At 43.2% G+C, this 23,368-nt stretch overlaps 1 protein-coding gene across 3 annotated transcripts; it reads right to left on the reverse strand.

Moving 5' to 3' along the window:
- Positions 1 to 7,577: 7,577 nt before the first annotated feature.
- On the reverse strand, positions 7,578 to 21,921 carry LOC138611444 (CYFIP-related Rac1 interactor B-like). Of its 3 annotated transcripts, none has more exons than XM_069684552.1 (11): positions 21,814 to 21,921; positions 18,021 to 18,094; positions 17,796 to 17,917; positions 16,829 to 16,934; positions 16,473 to 16,609; positions 14,658 to 14,735; positions 14,427 to 14,543; positions 12,632 to 12,711; positions 12,403 to 12,529; positions 11,709 to 11,779; positions 7,578 to 11,480 (listed from the first exon to the last, which is right to left on the reverse strand). In XM_069684552.1, exons 2-11 carry the CDS (start codon positions 18,091 to 18,093, stop codon positions 11,411 to 11,413), a joined length of 981 nt encoding a protein of 326 aa, XP_069540653.1. In that variant the 5' UTR covers position 18,094; positions 21,814 to 21,921; the 3' UTR covers positions 7,578 to 11,410. The 3 variants fall into 3 exon arrangements, with proteins under 3 accessions (XP_069540653.1, XP_069540654.1, XP_069540656.1); XM_069684553.1 differs by lacking the exon at positions 21,814 to 21,921 and adding an exon at positions 21,644 to 21,707; XM_069684555.1 differs by lacking the exon at positions 21,814 to 21,921 and adding an exon at positions 18,926 to 18,997.
- Positions 21,922 to 23,368: the final 1,447 nt, after the last annotated feature.

Consider the following 23,368-nt stretch of genomic DNA (forward strand, 5'->3'; position numbering starts at 1 on the left):
AATTAAAGAGTCACTCCAGGGGCTTTTAATGTGAAAGGAACAGAGGAAACAGGTAAACACACCAACGTAAGATCAAATATAACAAAGAGAAATAAAAACCTGAAGGCCTGAATCTCTCAGATTATGAGGTAAATAAAAGCCTGATCAACGTTTTGAGAATTCATAAATCTTCACAACAAAACATGCAAAGAAAACGTTACAATTAAAAAAGATGAAAAACATGAAAATCATCAAAAAGTGAAAGAAGATCTGACAGATGGAGGATTCGTGTCAGGAGGAGATCTGAGGGGGGATTTCCCTCTGAGCCAAAAACTTGAGTTAAACGTGGAAACTTGAAATGTGTCACACGTGAGTCACCGGTGTCTCCCCGTCACATCTCTCCGCTCTCCACGCTCCGTCTCACCGTTCAGCTTGATAGAGAAGCAACTTTCCACCACAGACACGACCGACCTGAATCCACACTCTGAAGTTTACAGACTGTGAGCTGCAGCACAGGACAGGTCGGTTTAAAAGTCTTTGTAAGGTTTTATTCTGCTCAACTTTTCAACTTCAAACCTGAAAACAATGTCTGCTGTAAAACTACTGGGTTTAGAGGAGAGAGTTGTTTCTGTTAAACTATAAAAAAATGGAGTCATCTTGTCTCAAGTAGCCTTTTCCAACCAAAATTAACTGACGCCTGACGTCACAAACGCCCCGGAGACAGGGTTAGTACGCACAAGCAGCTTTATACTCTCTGGAAAGCAGCATGGAGGCCGGTGAGGATGTTACGGTGGTTAGGTCGTTATTGTATCTGTTACTTGTTCAGTCTATTTATCAAACTCGGCAGACAAATCTGGAACGATGTTCGAGCGCTGCTTGGACAGAAAGGGGGCGGAGATTAGCGTGTTGACCCAGGTCTACACAGGAGTCATTCGACCCAGGTCTGAATGCCGCCTGTAGCCTTCCCCACTCAGCAAAAAAGCCGGGTGTTAGCGGGTGTTAGCAGGGTTTTTGGCCAGTGGGAAAGGTGCTGAAGATGGGTAACTTGCGTCACTTTAAATAATTCAAGCTATGACCTTAGAGACCCTTTGGTCCCTCTCGTTAGCCTGGTCCTGGGTTTGTTTAAGCGACTCATCACTTCATGATGATGATGACTGATCTTGTTGATTTTGCTGATGATGATTGTTACACTTCCTGTCAGCACCAGTGTCCGATCGCACTGAAGCTGTTTGTTGGCTCTGTCTGACTCCGCCCCCTCCTGTCTCGATCGTTGCTTGTGTTGTATTAACTCTCAGTTCAATCAGGAGAGACTTAATACGTTTGAACAATTATTTATTTACAATTTGAAATGAAATGTGCAAAGTCTTTGGCGATTAGACTCCATCGTGATGTCATCATGTGCTGGAGGGGTGTAGAGGCCGAGAGCAGGATAGGATACCCCCCGATGGAGTCTAGACACTGGTGGTGATGATGGTGAAGAGAGGATGCAGGATGAGCTGAGCTGACTGGACACTGATGAAAAGGATGGAGGTGACTGGGGTGGAGGAGGGTCGCAATAATCGTCTGAAACGATGAGCAGACTGCGGAAGAGAGAGGAGCAGATTTAAAGTTTGACAGCAGTAAGATGATTGGTTCACAGACGTCGTGTCTAACTCTGGTTGGTTAATGCTTAAATGGGAACGCCCATAATCAGCTGATCGCGAAACAGGAACGGAGGGGGGGAAGAGAGAGAGTGTAGTATGAATGAAGTTAATGATGAATGAATGAATGAAAACAGTCTTCCTGCTTGAACCTTCGCTAAGCTACATATGTACGTCGCTTTGGACTAAAGCATCTGATACATGAAAGTGTAACACTGTCACATTGTAACCTCTCCTTCCTTCCAGCTTTGCTGTTGCAGCCATGAAATATTCTCCCAACTGAAACATTCTTTATGTCTGACAGCGAAGAAGGAAATCTGTCCATGAACACTAATCTGTAAGTTGTGTATTTCACAAGCTGCTAAGAGGGGAATTCACTCAGAATGATTTGCAGCCGCTGATAGCTCCATAAATTGTGCATCATTTGCCCCCGCTGTCTGCTCCGTCTCAAGGTCTGATTCACAAAACAAACTGCTCTGATGATATTGAAGCGCAAACACGCCCAGACAGTCTCACAGCTCCGTGTAGTTAGCTCTTGTTTTGTGTCTGATGGAGAGAAGCTGTCTGCAGCTCCGCTCTCTGCTGCACGCTGCTGCGCTCCGTCAGTGTGGAGCTCAGCTGCATGCACAGATGGATGATGAGCAGGGAGAGGAGGGGGCGGCTCTTTAACAGCTTCTTGTGAAGTCCAGACTCGACAGGTGTTTACTAGTTTACCTGTCTGTAACGCAGCTTCATTTTCAAAACAAGTGTGCGATGGCAGCTCGTCCGTATGATAATCCCCGTCCTGCGTAACGCCTCCAGACGTCTCCACACATGGACAAAGTGTCCGTGTGTCGGGGTTGAGCCTCGCACAGCCTCTGATTGGTCTCCTGATTATAATAATAATGACAACATATTATTAACAGATTCCTCCTTTTTGTCAGGAGGCTCATTACACAGAAAGGAGCCAAATTTGCACCAAATGTTTCATAATGACTCATTTAGACACAAACAGCACCGGAGCACAGAGACGCTGTTTGCTCCGCAGCAGTTTGGGGTGTGTTTAACCCTCTGCGTGTGCTTGGAGAATGAGGCAGAGTAGCCACCGTAGCCGTAGCCACTTCTGCTAACCCAAACACACACTTAACTTACTGAAAAAACAGCAAGGATCCCGCACACCGGCGTGTTTAACAGCAGAACAGCTTCTTGTGTTGGTCTGAGGTTAAAGTTCACAGGTATGGAGACTTCAGTGACTGTAGTGATTGTTTTAGTCACGTTTCCTCTCGCGGGTCGTCCTCCGCTCTGCTCACCCGGAACTGATCGGCTGCAGGAGCCGAATTTGTCAACAGAGCTGTCAATCATCATTTTGACAGCATCAAATTACTAATTAAAAGTAAACTTGTGAGAAAAATGAACACTTGGACATAAATCAGCATGATAAGAACTAACTATAATGACAGAAACCATGTTTGAGAAAAATTTATCGGGCGTGTATTTTGATTTTATAGTTTGACTCATGTCCCATCTGTTAACATGGAGGAGGCTGGCTTTATGAGCTATACTTCAGCCAGTCAGCAGGGGGCGATAGAGAGGGCTTGGCTTCACTTATAGGGAGCTGTCATGTCGGCCATCTTTTTATACAGTCTATGATCTGATGTTCAATATTTATGACAGAGAGATGAAAGAAATGCTCAATGAGAGACTGTAATGAGATAAAGGATCTGGACAGGAAGTGACATCACAGCTTCCAGGTCCTATAAATCTCCAACAAGTCTGATGAAAGGATTGCACATGAATGCAACACTGTCACCGTGACAGCCTTCAGACGAGAGTTTGGATAACTAAAGTCAACATGAGACCAGATGGAAAACAGACGCGTCGTGTTTGTAGTACAGACGACGAGCGTTTGTGATAAACTGAAGAACATGTGCGACACTGAGCCGCTCTCTGAGAGTGCATCACTGCAAACAATCTACATAATGAGCCTTTTTCATTCTTCAGCTGTCATAATGTGTAAAATCTCATGGTTACTACAGACTGGAGGTATTTTTAGGGCCAGCTCTCGTTGTCTCTGTAGATGGCTTTTCCGCTCAGGTGGAGAGAATGAAAATGAAAGCCAGCAGCTAAAAATACCACAGAGCTTCAAACGCACCGCCTCGTCTGTTTCTAAGAAGAACAGTCGGCCTTTAACAGAAGCTTCATCTGCTGCGGTTTCCGACAGCCAGTAGATGTGTTCATCCTGCAGCAGTGAAACAGGCTGTGATGGCTGCAACATAATCCTTGATGGGTCAAAGGTCGTCCACTAAAAGTTCTTGTTGTTTCCACTGACAGGCTCAGATTGTTATTCTAAGTGTGTGACAACATGACAGAAAGGATCCCTGCAGAGATAGACCTTTTTGTTACAGAGGAAGATGATTGTTTTAACCACACACAGACGTTACATCGCTCTCTGCACACACACCAGACTCCATTCAGAAAAACACTGATTTTAGCACAGAACAGGCGTCTGATCTACCTCTGCTTTGATAGTTTTTTAATGCAAAAATGGAGCTGAAAACACATCACTGAGCCCTACACCATCCTGCTGCCTCAAACATGCACGCATTAAATATGGATTCATCCGCCACTGGAAATAGTCCTGAATAAAAGCATTATTTCCTCCTGTCTCTTAAACTTTGTTTGTGGGCTGTTTTTAAAGATTTCAGGAGGAGCCTACAGGAACTACAGACAGGAAGTCAGACAGTTTTTAGAGACACTTTAAGAAGCATTAAGACCAACAGCAGACTTTTAACAGATTGATTCAGCAATCAAACAACAGAAGGGATGCAGGACGCGGAAAAGTGACCGACAGCGATCATGAGTCTAAACAAAAAGGTATAAATTCATATCTTCAGGAGACGTGAAACTCAAAGCCGCAGAAAGCAAACAGTCGTGTTAGTTTTAATCTAATCAGACAGCTGCAGTCTGGTTCACCAGCAGAGTAAAAGTGAAGCTCCACACCTGACAGCTCAAACTGCTGAGCTGATAAGGCTTCATACCAGGTCCCTGTTTACCCACGAGGCCAAGCGGTGTTATCAATCAAACAGAGGAGCGGTTTCCTGCTTCCTGTTGGCATCAAGCCCTCTGACCGGGAGGAAGGAAACCCCTTATATGGGCAGCAGGTGTTTATGTCATGTCACATTATCTGAGGAACAAATAATAAAAGCGTAGTTTATTACAGCCACAGGAAAACACACACAGCATGTACCTGTGAAATGTCCTTTATTTGATCACAACATAAGGTGGCGAGAGGTCCATATTTCTGAGTGTACCAGCTCTGTCAAGTTAGTTAACGCTCACACAGGACGCACACCTCGTCTCAAAACATCGGCACAGCCCGCATTTACATCCATCTTTCACTATGCAGGATCAGCTGATCCAGCTTCCTGTCGTCCTGCTTTTTCAAAGTAAAACTGGTTTGGCTCGACCTGATCCAGATCCAGACTTTTCAAGATTACCAAATCCAGATTACCAGAGCTCGAAATGAGACTACACACTTTGTCCACAGGGGGCGCCAAAATCCACACAGTGAAAGTTCCTCACAGCTGCTTTGAATCACATATTTCATGTATGATGATGATGCTGTTTGGAGGATTATTCTTAAAACCAGGACAACAGGAAGCGGGATTATCTGATCGTGGATAGTAAAAGGTGTAATTTCACTCTGATCCAGATTAAACACTTTGAACACTTTAAACACTTTGAGTTACTTTTACGTCACAACATCTGAGAGGGAAACATTTTACTGCAATAATATACAATACATCTGTCTGTTTGTTCATTCTGATCCTTCTGTACTCTGACTCGTTCAAACATGTAAGTGATGTGTTTTTACTGCAGCAGAGTTCTTCTACACAGACGCGTTACTAACAGATCTGAGCAGTTGAACATTAACAGGTGTGTGCTGGTTTAGAGAAAGAAGTTGACAGGAAGTAGAAGCGTCGGTGCGAGTGGATCCACCTGTGAGACTTTTATTATCTGAGTCTCATAATAAACTCAGGTTTGATTTTAACTTCACCAGGTGAAGGAAATCCTGTCTGATAATGTGTGAGTTATTTTAACGGTTTGACTTTATCACAAAAACGACTGTGTGTGTGTGTGTGTGTGTGTGTGTGTGTGTGTGTGTGTGTGTCTCTGCAGGTCAACAGAGAGATGATTAGAAAAGTGGTTATTATTCGTGTTTATAAAATATGATTTTGTCATTTAATATTAAAGCTGTCCCGCCCCTTCCTCTACCGGACACACACCTTTACCTTGTGTCCTTGGCCTGTTGGAGCCCTCAGGTGTCCTTGGCGTGTCGGAGCCCTCAGGTGTCCTTGGCGTGTTGGAGCCCTCAGGTGTCCTTGGCGTGTTGGAGCCCTCAGGTGTCCTTGGCGTGTCGGAGCCCTCAGGTGTCCTTGGTGTGTCGGAGCCCTCAGGTGTCCTTGGCGTGTCGGAGCCCTCAGGTGTCCTTGGCGTGTTGGAGCCCTCAGGTGTCCTTGGCGTGTTGGAGCCCTCAGGTGGGCTCAGTCTGCAGCAGAACAGCTTCTTGTGTCGGTCTGAAGCAGATATTCACGCTGATGGAAAGTTCAATGACTGTAGTGTTAGTGTTAGTTACGTCTCCTCTCGCCGTTCCTCCTCTACTCTGCTACTCGGGAACAGAACGCTGCAGGAGCCCCATTTGTCCACAGAGCTGTCAATCATGAGGCCACACCCCCTTTTTATAGCATCAAATAACTAATTAAAAGTAAACTTGTGAGAAAAATGAACACTTGGACATAAATCAGCATGATAAGAACTAACTATAATGACAGAAACCATGTTTGAGAAAAATGTATTTGACGTGTATTTTGATTTTATAGTTTGACTCATGTCCCATCTGTTAACATGGAGGAGGCGGGCTTTATGAGCTATACTGCAGCCAGTCAGCAGGGGGCGATGGAGAGGGTTTGGCTTCACTGTTAGGGGAGCTGTCATGTCGGCCATCTTTTTATACAGTAAAATCCTTCTTTTACATGAATGCACAAGGCAAAATAATGATGACAAATAATGACACACCACGCCCATAAGCTCAAGTTTTTCATCTGTTCCACTGAAATAAAATACGTCAGCTGAAGGGTTAAAAAACAAATCACCTATTTCACAACTCAGAGACTTCTGCTCTCTTGTGAGTACATCTTCTAACAATCCCAAACTTAAATGAAAAAAAAGAAATAATATATAATAAATACACAAAACATACACACGGGTGTGGCTTCATTTTCAACACCAGAGGTTGCTGCTTGGACAAGAGGTACGGCTTTGTCCACAGGGGGCGCCAAAATCAACACTGACAGTTCCTCACAGGAGCTCTCACTCGTACCTGAGTATTTATACAGTGTGGTTTGAGTTCTTTCACTGTAGTAAATGATTATTTCCTAGCAGTAGTTTTTATCAGCAATAAAGTTGTCGTGGAGGTCAAACAGCCTCTGATGTTGGGACGTGGGCGAGCAGCCGTTACAGCAGGTCCCGCCCCCGGCTTTCTCTCTCTTTGATCTCAGGTGAGACAAACCTGAAACAGAGGAGGCACATTCCTGGATCCAACACACGCACACACACGCACAACCATCTCATTTTAAAGCAGCTTGGACTTCTAATCTTCACACACCTATTTCAAAGATAAGATCTTGATAAGATGAGAACCTCTACCTCCTCTTCCTCTCCAGATAGGATGATCTGAAGCGCCCCCTTCAGGGACACCTGGGTCACCTTGCTGAGCCTGCTGCCATGGCGACCCGACCCCAGATAAGATTGGGCTTAAAGTATGTGTCTTGTTGTGTAATCAGCTTTCCTGTTTATACCTAACAAAGCATGTGAGACGGATAATGAATGAACTAAACGGCCCTAAAGCTGCAGTATGTCTTCGTCTTCGCTCTCAGAATGGCTGACTGAAAAAAAACCCCCAGGAGAATCAGATTTTTCTTAAAAATGTAAAAACTTTATTTGGCCAACATACACATCATTTTAAACATTTAATGCCATACAGTCCCTGACACTGCAGCTTTAACACACAAGGCAACATAAAAAGCTTGAACTCCAGGCAGCAGTCCCACAGATCACATCGATCAAACATCAGTCGGAGGTTTAACTCGCATCAGTACCGCATCTTTTCGTCACAGTGGCTCTCCTTCTCTTAGCTAAGCCAGTTTATTACAGGGGAAACATCATCATAATGGGTTAGGGTTTTTAGAACTGCTCAGGACTCGAGTCAGAGATGTTTGTGACTGCCTGAAGTCTTTTCTCCGTTTTTAAATCTCTTCTGAGAAACACTGGAAGGATAGATTGTCATTAAAGGTTTGTAGACTCCCGCGTGGTTCAATAGCCATCGCCGTCTTATCTTTTTGGAGCCAGAAGTGACCATATTTGGACGAGAGGGTGGAGCTGGAGAGGGGCTAATGCTTGCGCTAATTTGGCTAGCAAGGTGCATCTAAATGTTCTTCAAAGATGTCTGGGGAAAGATGAACATCATCGCTCAGGGTCCCTTCGACTACATTGGACTTAAAAAGTCTTCTTCAACACAGCGGTTCCTTTAGTCACTGATGCTGCCCTTTAGAGTCACACAGACAAGGAGGAGGGGAGGGTGACCTTTCAACCTGTATGAGTGGTAGCAACTCTTATCCTCTCTCAGACATGGTCACTTGTGGCTCCAAAGAACCAAGAACACAATATTAAACATGAATTTTGAGACATTTCTACATATCAACAAACACTTGCCAGCTTGCATCCACATTAAGGTAAAGATGTTACACCTGAAAACGAACTCAGATAAACATCGCAAAGTCGAGATTTCTGCTTCATGTGGAGAGTTTTCTAACGGTTTCACTTTTACAGGAGAAAAGAGTTCAACAGTGAGGCCTCGAGCTGCCCTGAGCTCTCCTTCAGGAACCATCTGGAAGCGCCTCCCTCACAGTGATCGAGTCCCAAACAGGGCTCGATCACTGTACAAACAAACTCTGAGTGCTTCAAACCTTTTCCAGCAAAGAGTCCAGAAACCACAGGAAGTGAACCTTCAAGAAACCAGGAACGTCTTTGTGCTGTGCGTGATTTCAGAGCAGTAAGCAGAGGTCAGCCTTCAGCCAAGGCTTCAGATACAAAAGACATGGATTCAAAACTAACACGGAAATAATCAACCGGGACCCAGCTGTTCAAAGAGTCGACTCCGGCTCAGGATGATGATGAAATCCTGTATCCTGTAAATTCAGCTTCCTGTTGTCTACAGGACTACATACTTTGTCCACAGGGGGCGCCAAAATCCTCACTCTGAAAGTTCCTCACAGCTGCTTTAAACTGGATCACCTGATCCGATCCCATTTCAGAATCCTGTTTCACTTTTCAACAACCCATTCTCAAGATTTGATCCATTCTGATCGGATTAGCTTTGAACAGCTGGACTCTGGCCATCCAGTTTAGCTCGGATCAAACGTCCAGCTTGTGTTCAAACGTTTGAGCAGGATTGTGAAAACTTTGATCCAAACATCAGGATGATCCTGATCCCAGCAGAGGAGGACTCAGGCTGCACTTCAGGAGCCACATGTGATCAAACACAACAACATGTTCACAGTGTAGTTTGGACTGTGCTGTTCTGAACAACCGGGCCGTGGGCGTCACATCCTCTCAGTCTATATGGCCTCTTTTTCAGTTTGTTTAATTTCATGTACAGAGCTTTGGATGCTTTCTCTCTGAACCTGCTTACACTTTAATTCGCCTGCTTGCACTCTGACGACCCGTGACGTCATAGCTGGGGTGGGAAGCTCCGCTGGTGTTTAATGTCGTACCGCTGTGTTCTGGGTTTAAGGAATCTGACGAATCATTTTACCGTTTTCCATTTGAGCTAACGTTACCGTAAGCTAGTGAGTGCAAGCAGGGACTTTCGGCGCGAGGGCAGAGAAGGAACATGATTATGATATCGAACTGAAAGAGTAACACTCCAGTAAAAATAGACACCAGAAACATAAATCTGCAGTAATAAAGGCTGAAAGCTCATCTTTGGTTTGCAGGTTAAAGGTGATTCCTGAGCTGCACAAAGGTTGCGATGATGCTGAGATCATCTGTGTGGCAGTTTAACTTATTATTTGGTATCATGTTCTTTGCTGTTGCATTGATTCAGCTCCCACTTGCCAGCTGGGGGATGCTAGTTTAGAAAATAGGTCTGTTCGGGCTTTTGAAGCAGGTCCAACAGAGCATGAAGACCAGCGAATCAAATCGTTACTCCTACTTGGTGTTGGTTTCATCGCTCGTAGAACTGCTGGTTGTGTGTACCAAATTAAAATCCACCTTTTATTAATAATGAACAGTAGTTCTCCTTTAAGACCGGCCAATCAGCCTCTGCCACAGAGACTTTATTCTGAGGTAGGAACTGCAGCCGAGGATTTAAAGCAGAACGAGGTTCCTCCAGTGGAAAAGGACCTGGTTTCTTGAAAACACTTCTTGCAATGGAAAAGGTCTGAAGTGACTCACGTCCCTAAAACACTTTAACAAACGGCAGCGCTCAGATCAGTGCTCCTTAAAAATGCTGCGTTCACGTCACATCAGAGGAACAGATAACCTGACCAGCGAATGGGAGCATGGTGAAGTCCACAAACCCAGCCGTAGGTCGTGAGGCTCAGTCTTGTGGAATAAAGCCGACCCAGCTGCACCAGACTAGATGCGATGTTCAGACTGAAGGCAGACTGTTCCTCCAATCAGGCGGCCCATGCTGTTTTATGAACGTTTTTTGATCTGATTTTTGTCTCCAGACAGCTACAGATTCTGGATTCAGTCTAGATTAGCCAAAAACTGATTTGATCAAGAAGTCTGACCAAGGCCTTAAAGTGTCTTCAGACCAAAAGTAAAGCGAAAATTTGAAGCCAATGCAAAGAATCAGGCATAGCGCTGTAGTGAGACAGATCTCAGCCCACGTGTGACTTGATAGATACAGTGAAACTGCCACTCAGCGGACACAGATGGACAGGCGCTCCACAGCTGAAACAGAACGCAGCTAGTTGGTGTCCATCAGAGAAATCCTGGTACTGATCCGAGCTAACAGCTCATCACACTGGGCACTGGTCAGCCTCAAGGAGCTGGAAGCAGCAGGAGAGTTCATCAGACACAGCTCAGGAGGAGGAGGGAGGTTAACAGAGATGTGAGAGGACAGGGGACGTTATGAAGGATGGAGTTTGGTTTTCTGACGGACTTGGGGAACAACTCACATTGCTTTTGGTCTGAACACAGTTTATAAGTAACTTTATAATCAGTATATTCTTAGCTCTGTCCAACATACCACACTGTGTACGTAATGAACACTGCAGCCTCAAGGGGGCGTTAGCGGAGCTACCAATGTCAGCATTCAGCGTTTTCTCTCTGTGACACAATCCGGACGTTTTTAACGGGAAGGTTGGGAAACTAGCAACAACAAAGATCCAACTGTACTTCTCTTAATGTCCACCAGGTGGCAGAGGAAACATTATTTTCCACTCAACAGACTGTGATTGTCGTAAATCTGACATGATGTGAACGCAGCTCAAACAACAGCTGATTTTTACACCGTCTCTTCTTGGATCAACCAACTAAAAGTTTTCTCTCTTTTTCTCATTTTTCCTCTTTTTTGACACAAACATAAAAAACTGCTTTTAAAAAATCAGAGTAAAAAAAAAACAACAACTGAGGTTAAAGACAGAGTTATTAGCTACAAGTATGTTCAGTAGTTCTTTTGAAATTTGGACCACAACACTTTTGTCTCCCTGCATCGCTCCAGTTTCAGTCTGAGAAGCTTCGAGTTAATTTGGCTGCAGCATGTTTTTGATCTGCTTGGAGGTAGCCTCATCGTTCAGATGTTTGGTCGTATACCTGCAGGGCAGAGCGTGCTGTTTAATAAGCAATATTCAAAAACAGTAATCATCATATCAGGTGAGAAAAAACGAAGGTAAAGGTGGATGTTCATAAAAATCCACCCAACAAACAGCCATCAATCTCCTGAAACACTGAGTTACTGGTGTTAATACAAAAGCAACATGTATGCATAACGTTTCTGTCACTTTGTGAGGTGTGTTGTGTTGTGTTCAAAGACCGTCAGACCTGAGAGCGTTGAGTAATCCCTCCACACTGCTGGGCGGCTGCTCCTTCAGCACTCTGATGCAGCCTTTCATCTGAAAATCAACATCATCGTGTTCTCGTTAAACACTTTATGTCAAGTTTAGAGAAACATATCAATAAAATATCGAATCGTTCTTGTTGTTATGAAAGTCGAGGAATGAACATTTCAAAACCAGTTGTTGGACCTGTATTATAGCACGGCCTGCGTGTCTGCTCAATTCTGATTGGCTGCAGGGTGTTTATTACTCCTGATAATGAACATGAACATAATGAACATGTAATTACGCGGATCTACTGCAGTCATTTGACCCGGGTCTGAGTGCCGACTGTAGCCGTTAATGTGAATGTAATAAATAATGTGTAGATTCTCACAACGTTTTATGGCAGTGGACTTTATTCCCTTCAGTTTTGACACAATTTATTTGGATTCTTGTCACAGAAATCACAGGAAGTGATGTCAGAAGATCAACAGCTCAGTCAATCTGCTCACAGCTCTGATGAGCGACCGGGTGACCTCTACATGTCAGTAGAGGAGGAGGAGGAGGCAGGTGATTGGCGTGTTTGTTCGATCTGAGATTTTGGAAAGCTGTGTGTGTGCTACCTGTGTGTGTGTGTGTGTGTGTGTGTGTGTGTGTGTGTGTGTGTATGTGTGTGTGTGTGTGTGTGGCTAACATACGTCTATATTGGAGGTCTTAACAAAGGCCCCGGCCGGGTGAACGTGGTCGTACAGGATGATGACGCCGACCATCACGCGGAGGCAGAACAACACCGTCTCCTCACTGGTGAAGCGACTGCGGTACTCCCTGAACACACACACACACACACACACACACACACACACACAGTTGGTTCATGTCTGAGGCAGGTGGCTGTGACGATGCGTTCAGGAACACGTCAGGACTCACGGTGTTTCCAGCATCACTTTACACACGCTGGCCATCGTGCTCAGACAGTCTGTCGTGTTTTCAGTCGGGACGTCCGGATTCTGTTACAACAACAACAGGACAATAAAGTTTTATTCAAAAACAAACAGGTTTACAAAGTGCATGTGGATATCAGAAACTGGAGACATTGACCAGCAAAAGTCCTGCAATTAAAATCTCACTCAGGTAAAAGTATGGAAGCAGTTTTTATTTAAAGTACCAAAGTAAAAGTCCTTCTCATAAGTGTGTCACTTGTTTGATAATAGAAGTTTATCTGTGCAGATACATCATATTTTATTCAGATTATATTTTATTTATATTTATAATATATATTTTAAATATCAATCTGTAAAGTAACTTCTTTTTAAAGCTGTCAGATAAGCGTACTGCAGTCCAGTGCCTAAATAAACTGTACAGTAAACCCCACAGCTTATTCTTATGATATCACTCTGTTACAGAAATATGCAAAATACAAAAGTGTAAATTATAACATTAAAACCTAGAGATTAGAAACAACATGTCCTTAGACTCCAGATAAATTATAAGAAATACATTTTAATTCAAATAGAATTGATTTGACTTCTAATAATTATAAATTGGAGGGCGATAAAAGCTTACAATAATAAACTGCACAACAGTTTTGTGTTTTTACGAGTTAATAAAACTTAATCAGCTGAAAGTAAAGTTAATTTAATATTCCTCCAGTCACAGACTCACAGGTGAAACTTCCTTCATGCGTTTGTAGACACAGAAAGTCATAGTGAGGGCGCCCTCTGCTGGTGGCTCATGAAAAGAAAAAAGTCTACATGCTGCTGCTGACCCCTGCTGGCTGAAATGACTATTACACTTACAATATTGTAACATTAAATTAATAAAATCTTATATCTTTGAACAGTTTTATAATTTAGTTTCATGTTTTCTTTAGGAGTCTCAGGAAATATATAAATGAATGTTGGAATATAAAGAGCAATAAATAGAAAAATTACAAAAATAACAGAAATGAATAATTAAAATAATTTTCATTTTATTTACATATATTGTTCTGCAATTATTTCTGCATTTAGAGTTTTTATTCATTTATCTAAAATCTATGTACATATATTTTTATTTATACTATTATTCATTATATTTTCTTTGTTTTTTATCGTTTCAATTTTCCACAATTTTTTTGACTGAACAAAATTTATTAACCACTCAGTCTTTGAAGGAAGACCCGCCCAAACCAGTTGATTGACAGATTAAATATCCAACCAAAATGGATCTTTGTTTCTTTGAGTATATCTTGAAAAGTGCTAAATAAATAAAATGTATTATTATTATTATTATTATTAAAACAAATGTAAATATAATAAAACACAGGTGTAAATAATAAATTAGTGACATCATAAAAAATATAAGATACATTAAAAATATGTACATAATGTACACATACAGAAAAAATATTAATTTATGTGCATAAACTAATATTTTTACAAACAAATACAAAAATAAATCAACAAATAAACTAAATAATAAATCAAACAAAAGGCTTATTATTATTACTTCTTTACATTTTGATATTTGTCTTTTTATTTCTAAAAAATATTTTTTCTTTTACAGGTTTTTTTTTTTTATTGCATTCCTGTTACTCTTTACATTTCAGCAGCCAACAAATGTTTTATACAAATTAAATGAATGCTTTAATAAATTCATTTAGAAAGCAGACGTAAATCACACATTCATTTATTGAAATAAAATCCACAAAGAAAGTGGGATATAAATCCCTGGACTGACTCACATCTGAGACGAACTTTGACGTAGCGTCACTTAGCGTCTTCAGCATCGGCGTGGCGCTGGCGTAAAACAAGGACATCCGATTGGCCAGCTCGTTGTTGACCTCATTTCCTGCGTCAGCCTGGAAAAAAAAACAGGTTTCCTTTAAAACCAAAGTCAGTGATCAGATGAATATTGTTTACGTACTGGACTGTGTTAAGCCTTTCAGGGGAGACAGGAAACTCAGCAGTCTTACAGAGAGGTTGTTGATCCGCATGCGGCTGATGGTTCGTCGGTAGTAGCTGAAGTCGTTCTGGATGGCCGGGTTTGTCATCTGTAACAAGAGAAGAAGAGCGTGGAGAGGAGTGTACAGAAGAGGTCATCAGAAAGTTTCCTTTAGGCTGGAATGATTCGATTTTTTAATCCAATTGTCTTTATGTTCGCTTAGATTCATCAAATAATACTAAGACTAATAATAATACTAAGGTAGATGAGGCACAGGGGAGGAGGAGTAGAGGAGGTGCAGGAGGTAGATGAGGTGGAGGATGTTCTGGATGTGCAGTAGCTGGAACAGATAGAGGAGGTACAAAAGGTTCAGGGAGTGAAGAAGGTGGATGAGGAGGAGGTAGAGGAGGTGGGGTAGGTAGATGAGGCAGAGGTGGAGATGGTGGAGAATGAGGGCTGAGGGGAAGGTAAAGAAGGTGCAAGGGATGCATGAGGAGGAGGTACGGTGATTAGGTGGAGGAGGTATTTGAGGCCTAAGACTGAGGAGGTGCAAGAGGTACCTGAGGTAGATGTGAAATAGGAGCAGGAGGAGCAGGAGGAGAAGGGAGAGTACATGAAAGTAGATGAAGTAGAGGTGCGGGAGATGCAGAGGAGGGCAGGGTGATGAGGTGGAGGAGATGGATGAGACTGTTCAAAGGAGGTGCAGGAAGGACATGTGGTGGAGGAGGTATATCAGGTGGAGGAGATATGACAGAGGTAAATAAGGGGGAGTAAAGTAGGTGGAGGTGCAGGAGGAGTTGGTGGAGGAGATGCAGTAGGTGCAAGAGGAGGATGTGCAGGAGGTAGATGAGGTGGAGGTAGAGGAGGTGGGGTAGGTAGATGAGGCAAAGGTGGAGATGGTGGAGGATGAGGGCTTGCAGGAGGAGGCTGAGGGGAAGTTAAAGAAGGTGCAGGGTGATGAGGTGGAGGGGGTGGAGGGGGTAGATGAGACTGAGACGGAGGAGGTGCAGGAGGTAGATGAGATGGAAGAGGTAAATATGGTGGAGGTAAAGTAGGTGCAGGAGGTGCAGGAGGAAGAGGTGCAGGAGAGGGTGGGGGTGCAGGAGTTAGATGAGGCAGTGCTGGATGGGTTAGAGGTGCAGGAGGTGATGGAGGTAAATAAGGGGGAGTAAAGTAGGTGGGGGTGCAAGAGTAATAGGTGGCAAGGTAGAGGAGATGTAGGAGGTGCCGCAGGTGCAGGAGGTAGATGAGGTGGAGGAGGAAGATGAGGTGGAGGAGGAAGACGAGGTGCAGGAGGTAGAGGAGGTGGAAGAGGTGTAGGAGGGGCTGGGGGTGCATGAGTTAGATGAGGCAGTGGTGGATGGGACAGAGGAGGTGCAAGAGGTGACAGAGGTTAAGGTAGATGAGGTGGAGGTGGAGGAGTTGCAAGAGGTACAGGTGGAGGCAGAGGAGGAGATCCAGGAGATCCAGGAGGTGGAACGGGAAGTATAGGCGAAGTAAAAGAAGGAGAGAAGTAAAGGTAGAGTAGGAGCAGGTGGTGGAGGAGGTTTAAGCGCAGGAGCTAGATAAGATAGCGGTGCTGAAAGAGGGGGGGAGCGGGGGGAGATGTAGTAGGAAGATTAGGTGGAGGTGGTAAGAGAGGTTAAGGAGGTTGAGGAGAGTGAAGGAGATGCAGGAGGTAAACAAGGAGGAGTCTAAGGAGGTGGAATAGACTGGGATGCCGGAGGTAGCTAAAATGAGGTAAGGCAGAGATAGAGGAGGTAGAGATGCTGGAAGAAGAGGAGTTTGAGAAAGTGCAGGAGGACTAAAAGGAGGTGTAGACGGTAGAAGAGGAGTGTGAGCGGACCTTGAGCTCATCGAAGCGCAGCGTGAAGTGCATGATGTGGGCGAACTGACGAGCCAGAGCCTGTTTCTGCTCCAGGTGCTGGGTGGGAGTCGAGGCCGAGCTGGTGAGGATGACCAGGAGACGCCGCAGACTGGACTCTGACGGGAGGGGGAGACGGGGGAGGAGTCGGGGGGGAGACAGGTAAGTTCATCCCGCCATTCTTTTTGTCTCCACTTTCTCTCATTTAGAAAAACACGTTGAAACAAACAGGAAACACTGAAAACTTTTACTGAAATGAGCTCCAGCAGTGTGCTGTCCTGCTCGCTGCCTCTAGAGGCCGCCGTGGGAATAACAGCCACACTATTCTTATTCCTCACCGAGCTTCTGAGAGAACTCATAGAAGGTTTTGAGTTTAGCGACCAGAGGAACCACAGCGGACCAGGCCTTCTCCTGAACACCCTCCACACCTGGACTCTGGATAGCCTGAAACACACACAAACACACACAGACAAATAAATTACCTGTAAAGTAACTTAAGGTGTCAGATCAAGTGGTGTAGAAGCAGACAAGTTTCAAGGAAGGTGGACACCGGGGGGTGACAGGAAGAGAATGGGTGAAAACATTGGGGGAGGGGCAAGGGAGGGAAACAAGGCGTGTATCACCTGTCCTCTGTACCACCTGTCCTCTGTGTCACCTGTCCTCTTTGTCACCTGTCCTCTTTGTCACTTGTCCTCTTTGTCACCTGTCCTCTTTGTCACCTGTCCTCTGTGTCACCTGTCCTCTTTGTCACCTGTCCTCTTTGTCACCTGTCCTCTTTGTCACTTGTCCTCTTTGTCACTTGTCCTCTTTGTCACCTGTCCTCTTTGTCACCTGTCCTCTTTGTCACTTGTCCTATGTGTTACCTGTCCAAGTCATCTGTCCCCTGTGTTACTTGCCCTTTATATTATCTGTTTTGTGTTACCTGTCCTCTGTTTCACCTGCCACCCATGGTACCCGTCATCCCTGTTACCTGTCCTCTGGGTCATCTGTCCTCTGTTATCTGTTTTACCTGTCCCTTATGTGATGTGTTCTCTGTGCCTGCCCACTGTTTCACCTGTCTTCTGTAAGGTGTCCTCTGTGTTCCTTCAACGTCTTTTGTGTCATCTGTATCACCTGTCCTGTATGTTACCTGTCCTCTGTATCACCTGTCCTGTATGTTACCTGTCCTCTGTATCACCTGTCCTGTATGTTACCTGTCCTCTGTATCACCTGTCCTCTGTGTCACCTTCCCCCTTTGTTACCTGTCCTGTATGTTACCTGTCCTCTGTATCACCTGTCCCCTATGTTCCCTGTCACCTGTGTTACCTGTCGTATTTCCTCTCCTGCTCCTCTGTACGCCTGCAGGTCTTCCAGGATGACCCGAGCCTCTGTCAACACCTGGTTCACCTCCTCCCACACCTCCGTCTCCGAATGTGAGGGCTGAGCATCTGCAGGGGGGACACGCAGAGGTCAAAGGTCGAACACACACTCTCCCCGTCTCTCTGAGTAACTACTGATTCAACACGTACGAGCAGTGTTTGTGTTTCTTACTTTCAAAGTCCAGGAAGAAGTTTCCACCATTGTTGTCGATGTCTCTGGTTAACACCTTGATCAGGTTCCCCATGCTGTCAACACACAGAGTGAAGCGCGTTAGCGTCAGACAGTGACGGTGAGGACACACCCACGATCAATGAATTGATTAAAAACCACACACACATTAAAGAGTACGGTGTTTTTAAAAACCAGAAACAGCGTTTAGATCTCTCTCTTCAGACCTACCAGACCCCATTAATAAAACAGCAATTTGTATTGTGCAAGATAAAATTACTGTTTTTCTGAATGGAGTCTGGTGTGTGTGCAGAGAGCGATGTAACGTCTGTTTGTGGTTAAAACAATCATCTTCCTCTGTAACAAAAAGGTCTATCTCTGTAGGGATCCTTTCTGTCATGTTGTCACACACTTAGAATAACAACCTGAGCCTGTCAGTGGAAACAACTTGTGGAAACAAAACTTTTTGCACCTGTTATTAACTTAGACCTCCGAACACAATGGGTAGATTAAACTGCTGTTTTCCAGCCTTGAGTTTAGCATTCTAGCTGCAGTTGTGTTTTTCAGCCAGAAGTAACCATATTGACCACAAACCATCCAACCTGTACACATGTTAATGCCAGGTGTAAACAGGGCCGTAGTTTATCTGCAGGCTCCAGACTTTGCCAGTCAGTTACCAAACCTTGGCTGCAGGTAAGGCTGAACACCACCCTGCACAAAGATCCTCAATAAGACAGACCTCAGGCTACAAAGACATTTAAAACTCCCAAAGAACGTTGTTTATATTCTGGAGATCTCAGAGTTTCCAAAGACGACAAACATGAGCACCTTCACAGTCAAAAACATGGAGGCTGAAGCAAAATGATGAACAATAAATGTAATTCTGAAACAACCTTAATGCTACTCACTGTTAAGGTGAAGTGAACACTGGATTCTAAGTGTCTAATTCCTACAAATACACCTAATAAAGTTAAAGTCTGTCGCTGTTCAGGCAGACGCAGCTTTGTCGTGTTTGTGAGCTGCAAAGTGAACTGGAAGCAGCGTCTTCTCGTTACAAACAGTGAAAAGAGGAAGTGAAGTCTCTGAAAGTTTGGCCTAAATTTAAAACAGAGGAAGTAAAGCAGACTGAGCCCAGATCAGGTAAGACACTGCGAGAGCAGCAACGCCACAGCGTTACAGAGCTGCTCAGAATAAAACCAGCGAGTTTATTCTGAGCTTCGTCTCTTCATGTTCACAAAGTCAAAACGAGCTTCCTCCTTTGACAGAAAACTGCAGATCATCTGAATCTTCATCAAACAGAAACTAAAAACATAATCACACTCAGTGTCAGAGACTAGGAGGAAGAAGTATTTAGTAAAACTATAAAAATCACTTTTTTACCTGTACAATTATTAGCAGTAAAAACACAGAGAGGGAAAAGCAGATTTCTTAAAGCCGGGCCCTATTTTGAACAGCCCCCGATCAAAGGTCGTTAAGGGTTCTTGTTGTTTCCACTGACAGGCTCAGATTGTTATTCTAAGTGTGTGACAACATGACAGAAAGGATCCCTACAGAGATAGACCTTTTTGTTACAGAGGAAGATGATTGTTTTAACCACAAACAGACGTTACGTCGCTCTCTGCAAACACACCAGACTCCATTGAAAAAAACTGTAATTTAAGCTCACAGAACACAGGAGCTGCTGGTTTACTGCTGCCTTGTTTGGTTAGTTTGTTGATATTGTTGTGTGTTACAACTGACCATTTAAAGCACAAAGCCACAAAACAACACAAACTAACAGACCGATCATGGCAGTGGTAGATCAGCAGCTCCTGTCTTCTGAGAGCTTAAATTCACGTTTTTGTAGATGGAGTCTGGTGTGTTTGAAGAGAGCGATGTAACGTTTCTGGTTAATAAAAATCCTCTTCCTCTGTAACAAAAAGGTCTATCTCTGTGGGGATCCTTTCTGTAATGTTGTCACACACTTAGAATAACAATCTTTTATAGAACAAACTGTACTCCAGTAATCTATGTTCATTTCAGGGAGAAGAGTTCTGACTGCGGTTATCACTGTTGACTTTGGAGATTTATTTATTCAGATCTTGAAGCTGAGACACGATGCAGGAGTCAGCCTGAGCAGAAACAGTTTCACACAACAGAAACTTCCACTTCTTTTACTTTCAGTTCTTAAATTAGCTGCTCACACTGTTTGTATTCAACACATATCTGAGCTGCAGTAGTTTTACTCGTTGGCAGTTCTTGAAGAAGTAACCTATGTACAAGTACTGTAAGCATCAAGTACTCTTCTGCAGCGTTCTATCAAAATATAACATTATTTTAATCTAATTTTATCACTGATGCATTCATGTAAGAGCATTTTAATATTGAAGTTCCTCAATTTGGTGCCAGTTTGAACTGTTTGGGCCAGGCACGAGAAACATAAATCAGAGGAAGCCTTCCGAGAATAGAGTCGAATTTTAGAAAGTAAAGTTGAATTTCATTTGTCTCGGACGTGAGGGGAAGTTTTCTTTGCTTTTATGACATTTTGACATCTAAATGTTTAAAACAAGAAATAAAACAATTTAAGCTTTGCTTAAACAAACTAGCTTTTACAAACAACATTACGACACGTTTCTTTGAATCAAAATAATTCAATACATTTGGGAATCTTCTGATTTTAATCCCTCATAATCTTATGTGCATTTTAGATACTTTGTAGGCAGTACTGCTTGGTATATTAGTAAAATAATACTGCATCTTATCATTCTATTATTTAATTTAATAGTATAGTATATTATATAGTATTATATTCTTTATCTATACGTATATACACTGTTACTGACTTAATATTCCATATCATACTACATTATATACATGTACATACTGTAATATAACATACATCACCTTATTTAGACTGTACTATTTCATGCTGCTAAATGCTGATGCTATTACCCATGTCACTTTGGATTGTCACTTTTGTATACCAGTTGTAAATACCTCTGATTTTATTTCATATATTTGATCTATTCTTGTTTGTATTTGCCTTCTTGCTACTTGTCTTTGTGCTGTTGCAACAGCCTTTACTGGGGATCAATAAGGAACTATCTTAGGTTATCTTGATTTGGGTTTGTTTTATTTATTTAAAGCAACACACGTTGTCAGATGAATGTAGTGCTGTAAAAAGTACATTTCCCACTGAGCTGAAGCAGAACAGAGGTTTAAAGTTCTATAACTCGTAAATACTCTAAAGCACCTCCAGCTGTACTGGATGCAGTACTAACACAGTACCTACTTCTACCGTACTCCATAAAGGATCTTTGTATTTCTTCAGCTGTGATCTCATTTGTTGAGTTTTCACTTCATCTCTGAAACATTAAACCTGCAGCTTCAGCCGAGTCAGAGTACAAAGTTTGATAACAGTTGCAGTAAATGTAGCTCACAGCTGTACTTACTGTAGGCTGCTCACTACAGAACACACACATAGGAGCCGTTGTTTGGTGTCGTCACATACCTTCAGCAAACCGTCGTGATGTTGATGTTTCAATAAACTGATCTCAGCCCAGAATCAAAACTGAACTTTGACTTCTCGACACGTGACTTCTGTCTGATCATAAACACATTAAAAAGGATAAAAAGTAAAGTTGAACCTTGTAGTTTTTTCCTGGTGAGTCTGCAGCAGCAGTCTGCAGGACCTGACATGTCTGATCTGAGACCAGGATCCACCCAGAGAGGACTCAAACCCCCCCTCTGCTGATCCACAACCCCTCTCTGACCCTCCCCTCCCCGACCGGAACACAGCCCTTCTGCCGCTCCTCACCTTCACTGAAAGCTGATCGATATGGTCGGGTCGATAGCGTGTGTCCTGGCTCCGGCGTGTCCGCGGTGGTCCAGGTGTCCCAGCGGTCCGCCTCCTCTACATGCTGAGTGAGTGTGAACCCGGAAAACAGCCGCGCGGCGCTCCGTTAACTATAAAAGGAGTGATTTCCTCACGAGGAACTGAACGCTGAGCCAATCAAAGAGCCGTGAAGGCAGCAACTGCATCTGAAACCTGACCGTCGGCCGACTGAAGCAACCTGAGATGTACGGCAACTGCAGCAGAGAGTGAAGGGACGATTAAGTATGGAAGACAAGTGCTGCCAAGAAGAGCAAAAACATTCAAAAGTAATGTTATTGTTGTCAAAACTGAAAGATAGTGAGTAAAAATGTTTCCTTTTTCTTTTGTTTTTGTTTTTACATAACTATGAAGGTAGAAAAAATCTAAATCATGACAATAATAATTAAACATATTTTTTTAACTATTGCTGATAATTTGTTCTTTATGTCTCATGTTCCCGACATTAAAAGTCATAAATTTACTCATGACTTATTTCCACTGCAAAGGTCAGCTCGGCTCATTTTTCCATGTGTAAATAATGAGTACACAGGCAGCGTGAGCTCAGGTAGACCGGTAGGTCAAGCAGCTACCTCTGAAGCTGAGAAATGAAGCCAACACTGAAGTGCAAAAAGCTGCAGTTCCTCTGGTGTCCACTTGAGGCTGTCTCCAGCAGTGAGTCAGTCCCCATAGAGCCCCATGTTAAACTTTACAACAGAAATAAACATGTTTACAGCCTGGTACAAAAAACAGTTTGGGTCTCTATAGCTCATTTCTCTCTTCAGGACAACTGTACGGGGAGAATCTTTATACAGCTCACCTGTTTACATTATATTAAGGCTAAGTGATGCATCATTAGGGGCGTGGCCTCTTTGACAAGTGGGAGCTGTCTGCTAGGTGTCACCTGAGCTACTTCAGTCACTGAACGTAACCTCTGGGCCGTGTTTGTGCTGTTGGAGCCTTTTGGAGATTTGTTCATGTAAATGTCAGACAAATAATCTGTGTTGCTGTGCACTTTATTGGACTAACAGACCGTCCAACAAGGCTGACACACTGTTTTTACACTCATTATTATATTTATATGTTATCACTGATTAGCAGCTATCTGTGTCTGTGCTCACCATACCTGCATGATAGCCTGTTCAGTGTTTGTCATACGTTGATTTATTTGTGTCCCATTCATGGGATTCAGAATAAATGAGTGAAAGACCACAACCTGTCACTGAAAATGAAGTTGTATCTGTAAAACAAATGAATCTACAAATCCATTAGTTAGATAGTGTTTATAGTAGTTTTCAATATAGTCATAATTGTATAATTGTGAATGAATTAAGAATAATTTCACAGATTATTTCTGAACAAAAAAGCTACAATTTAGAAGATAAACAATATCAGTGCTCTTCCTCGGTGACATCCTACATTTCCCATGTTACCCCGCGTTGACGGAAATGCGTCATCACGCGTGACCTTGGTTTTCTTCTTCACTTGGTTTTCTGTCAGA

The sequence above is a fragment of the Semicossyphus pulcher genome, unplaced genomic scaffold (genome assembly GCF_022749685.1).
Source record: "Semicossyphus pulcher isolate SPU_LCO1_2020_fin unplaced genomic scaffold, fSemPul1.0.p SCAF_7, whole genome shotgun sequence".
NCBI lineage: Eukaryota > Metazoa > Chordata > Actinopteri > Labriformes > Labridae > Semicossyphus > Semicossyphus pulcher.

Bases quoted from the DNA above. Each gene is read 5' to 3' on its own strand.
- LOC138611444 (XM_069684552.1), bottom strand. From the start codon at position 18,093: ATGGGGAACCTGATCAAGGTGTTAACCAGAGACATCGACAACAATGGT. The intron at 14,544-14,657 runs GTAAGACTGCTG...TTTTTTTTCCAG, and splicing joins TGCGGATCAACAACCTCTCT to GCTGACGCAGGAAATGAGGT. The intron at 11,481-11,708 runs GTCTGACGGTCT...TCTGCCCTGCAG, and splicing joins GGATTACTCAACGCTCTCAG to GTATACGACCAAACATCTGA.